Below are 4,456 nucleotides of genomic sequence, written 5' to 3' on the forward strand. Positions count from 1 at the left end.
TATCATTCAGAACACATACGCTGAGTTTTTAACAATCTACCCTTAGACCAACAAGTTGTTAATTTCCATGATAACGGTGTGACATGTTCTAGCACTTCCCCATATTTTCTCAATATCGACCCTTTACATAATTGAGGGACATATAAATTATGTGACTGCAAGCTGGGCCCCCTGATCGGAAAAATCCTAAGCATAGACATGCACACTACAGTACTTCCCTTCTACTCCCACTGAATGCTAACAAGTAGTGTGGTGGTGCCTGGTGTGCTCCAGGACACTTGGGTAACAAGCAGTGTGGTGGTGCCTGGTGTGATGGACACTTGGGTAATGCCACTCTGAAATGAATATTGAAAAACATGCAAGTCTGGCTGAACAGGGGAGAGAATAACTTAGAGTAGTCTGTGAAGATGAAGGGATACAGAAATTATTGTATTTTTTTTCAAATCAGTGCATTAAACTTTCAGTTTCTGTTGAGAGAAAATAAGCATATATATACTTTTTGAGAAAAGAACAATATTATTTTTTCAGAACAACTTTTTTAACAACTAATTTCAGAAGAATGACTCCAGAACACCCCATTACATCATCATACCAGCCAATGCATGCATAATTGAGGGTCATATCAATTATGGGACTGAATGTGGAGTCCCAAATCAGAAAACCCCAAACCCAAACATGCACAACAGAGTACTTGCCTTTTACTACCACAGAATGCATGCTAAACAAGCAGCATGGGTGCCACACTCTGAATTTCGAAACATGCAACTCTAGCCGAACAGGGGAAATGATAAACGGAATGCCTCTTTTCCTCACCTGATTCCGGTGAACTTTGTGATGGATCACTGACAGATCCTGCAAGAACCACCGAAGAGGCACCATGCCCTTGCGGTACATCTACATCCACATTAGCACGGCTGTCCCAAGAACTCGCCGCCCTCGTCCCGGGCTCAATCCCTGAAGATACTGACACTTACACTATCCAGATAAGATGGATGGGAGATGCAGTGAGGAATCAGGAGAAACTCGGGGACCTCAAGGATGGACGATTCTTGGTCGACCCGCCCCACCTTCGGCCTCGTCGCCGGCGCGATTATTCTCCGGTACCGAGGAAACCCACTAAGATGCATCGATCTGTAGGGATCCGCATGGCGGCTCTCCTGCATGTAGTGGAGGTGGAGGCCACCGGCGACCGAGATGGGGACGCGGTGGGCGGCGGCGGCGGCGACAGAGATGAGGGACACGACGGGCGGTGGCGGCGACAGAGATGGGGGACACGGCGGGCGACGAGGGGGAGGAGGAGGCGGACGGGGAGGAGGAGGCGGACGGGGAGGGGGAGTTGGACGCGGAGGCGACGGCGAAGGTGCAGGCCAGGGCGACTGGCTCCCGTTAATTCTTCCTAAATTTCTGTACTTGATTGGCTCGTGGAGGTGCAACAGATTTTCGCTGTAGGAGGAGGTGGAGCACGGTCAGCCTTACTTAATTTGGTAAATGCACACGGTGGTGGTGCATGGATGGTGGAAGGCCGTTAGATTGTAATTTGTTGTCTAATTGTGTGGTAGTGATTGGTGTTTGTTTTTGTGGGGGTAATAGTTGTGTGTATTTAGAGAAGTTTTCGTTTGATCTTTTATTAGTAGTATAGATTCCTGCGCTTAATGAGGCAAAAAAAAACTGCTAACGGAATCATTGACTATAGTGAGGCGCACAAATCTCAAAGTGCCATATTCTTAATGAATGGTACAGATAAGGGGGTGCGGGGATCCCCGGACCTAAAAATCCACTTATGAAAAACAAAACAAGAGTACATGCATGACCCCTGCTAATTGAGTAACCAATCCAAAAGATATACAGATAGCAAAAGGAAAAATGCAAATCACCTATTCAAACACATCTTAGAGATCTTGTGTGTTCACATTTTCAGATTCGTCATCTTGTTCGTCATCCCGAGCGTCAACTTCAGTGTCTATAAGGGAAAGAAATCTATAAAAGCTCAAGGTGAAGATGGATCAACAAGAAAGAAAATTAAATGTGCAAACAAAATCAGTTTAATTATTCTTTCAATGGAAGGTAAAGTAGATGAGATTATCTATTGTTATTGGAAATAATATATGTGATGAAAGAGCATTATATTTGCAAAGGATGCTTAGCTTTGCACAGTAAATCATCTAAAAATAGGTAAAACCGCCATGTCTTTGTCTCAACCTTCTTGAACTCATAAGCCTCAGCAAGGAGTATTTCGTTCACACGTGCAATGGCTACGTAAGGGGCCTTGTCCTGCAACACAGATCCATCCATGTAAAACATTAATCAGCATGGCAAAAGTTACAGAAGATTAGAAGCTGGCTGTCTTACCGAATCGTTAAAGAATTCCCAGTTTTCAGCAGCTTTCTTTCTAATCTGAAAATTTTCCACAAGAAACAAATTATCGATTCATCCACGAAACAGTCGAAACAAATCGGTTACGAGGCAATGAAGGATCGAACTGACAGCATCTACGGACGGCTTGTCATAGACGCCTTTGAAGTTGTCCATCCAGAAGACGTCCCTAACCAAATCATGGTCAAATCAGCGCCGTCCAGAAAAGCAAAAAAAGGAAAAACAATCTGAAAAAACGTGGAGGATCAAATCTCACTGGTAGGTGAAAAGGGCGAGCTTGGCGAGCTGTTCATCCAACGGATTTTCCATTGCAATGCTCATCGCCGCCAACCCGCGTGTAACATCGGAAAGGTCGTGGGTCTTGGGCTTCTCCGCTCCATTGCTCTTCACCGCCAACCTGCGTGGAACATCGAGAAGGTCATGGGTCGACGCACCAAAATTAACCTCTATTGCATCACACAAATCGGTTGGAATCTTACTTGTCCTTGACCTTCTTCCCCTTCCTGCACTTGGTCCGGGGCTTCCGCTCATCCGCTCCATCTCTCTTCGCTGCCGAGCTGCGTAAGAATCCAAGGTTATGGATCCGCGGCTCGATGCACCGAAACTAGGGATGTCTCTTGCATCACAGAAACAAGATTCAGTTTCGATTCTTACTTGCTGTCGGCCTCGTCCATGGTTACATCGGTGCCCGTGGATGCGGTCTGCTTGCAAGCCGTCATGCCTCAACAACAGGTGAGATCGTCTCGAGGCGAAGCCAGGAATCGAGCGCCCGAATTGGGGAGTTCCGGGGAAAGGAAACGAGGGAGACGAGAGGCGAGCTGCTAGGGCACAAAAGAGATCGGGCCAAGCGCCTCTTTTTCCTATAGGAGTCAGGTAAATACTGGGCCAATGCAACCAAGGCCTTATGGTTCTCTGTCAGGAAAAAATAAATAAACTATGGCCCGTGTTGACCTTTAGAGGCTTTACTACAATCTTGATTCAATTTCGCCATCGATTATGGGAGCTGAGGTGGTGTTTCGAAGGACTAGACTAAAAAAAGTCCCTAAGTAAAAAAAAGGAGGGCTTTTTTTTAAGGGACTATAAAAAAACTTTATTGAAGGGACTTTTTTTTAGTCTCTGGAATTAAAAAAAATCTAGTCTTTTGAAAAGAAACACCACCTGAGAGCAACTACTTGGCGCTCCGCTTATTCGGAGCCTCCCAACAAATAATACATGACGCATTTTTAGCTATCTTCATGTATCGCGTTTTGAATATTTTCTTTAGTTTTTTATTTTTTATTTTTTATTTCACACATTTTCGGCTTTTTAGATGGGGTATTTTGGGTTTTCTCGGTGTTCGGTTTTTCACGGGTATTTCTTAGCTTTTGGATGAAAAAATAAAAAATATCTGAAAAAACATATTTCCTTTTTTCTTTGTTTCTTCAAAAGCACGGATTTTCTTGCTCAGATAAACGGAAAAAACATGTATCTTTTTTCTTTTTGAGAGGTATGGTTTTTCTTTTACGAGAAACACAAATTTGATTTCGGAAGAGGCGACCATGCCTCTTGGAAACAAAAAAGTGTGTTTTCTGTTTTTTTTCGCGAAAGGAACGGTTTTCCTTTTGTGAGATGCACGCATTTGCTTTTGCGAACGAAAAAACATGTTTTTTGTTTTTTCATGAAAGACACGATTTGCTCTCGCGAAAGGCACAGGTTTGCTTCCGCGAGAGGCATAGTCGTGCCTCTCGGGAACAAAAAAAAATCGTATTTTTAGCTTTCGCTGGAGGCACGGTTTTCCAGTCCAGATTTTTATTCGGTTTTTCCGTGAAAAGAAGTTCGTCAAAACCTATTAACATGAGATCTTATTTTGAAGATCTCGACGCGAGGAATCCAACGATGAAAATAGTTCGAGATTTAGACATACGGTTTAAGAGATAAAATATTTTGAAAATAAGGATCTATGAAAAAAAGGAAAACCCTCAGGTTGTGACAATTGGCACACATAGAGTGCACCACTTTTCACAAACTGGCTAGATGGGAGTGATCTTTGAAAGGAGTACTCCTCAATTAGTTATTTTGCCTCATATTCGACGTTCTGAGATTG

General features: G+C 43.6%; 1 protein-coding gene across 3 annotated transcripts; it reads right to left on the reverse strand.

Annotated features, from left to right (window-relative positions):
- Positions 1–1,696: 1,696 nt before the first annotated feature.
- LOC123430427 (DNA-binding protein MNB1B-like) lies at positions 1,697–3,251 on the reverse strand. Of its 3 annotated transcripts, XM_045114298.1 has the most exons (7): positions 3,028–3,251; positions 2,853–2,930; positions 2,630–2,770; positions 2,485–2,542; positions 2,350–2,394; positions 2,200–2,271; positions 1,697–1,960 (listed from the first exon to the last, which is right to left on the reverse strand). In XM_045114298.1, the coding sequence occupies exons 1-7, from the start codon at positions 3,090–3,092 to the stop codon at positions 1,907–1,909; spliced, it is 513 nt and encodes a 170-aa protein (XP_044970233.1). In that variant the 5' UTR covers positions 3,093–3,251; the 3' UTR covers positions 1,697–1,906. The 3 variants fall into 3 exon arrangements, with proteins under 3 accessions (XP_044970233.1, XP_044970234.1, XP_044970232.1); XM_045114299.1 differs by lacking the exon at positions 2,200–2,271; XM_045114297.1 differs by lacking the exon at positions 1,697–1,960 and having other exon boundaries at positions 1,973–2,271.
- Positions 3,252–4,456: the final 1,205 nt, after the last annotated feature.

Source organism: Hordeum vulgare, chromosome 2H, assembly GCF_904849725.1.
Source record: "Hordeum vulgare subsp. vulgare chromosome 2H, MorexV3_pseudomolecules_assembly, whole genome shotgun sequence".
In the NCBI taxonomy this organism is placed as follows: domain Eukaryota; kingdom Viridiplantae; phylum Streptophyta; class Magnoliopsida; order Poales; family Poaceae; genus Hordeum; species Hordeum vulgare.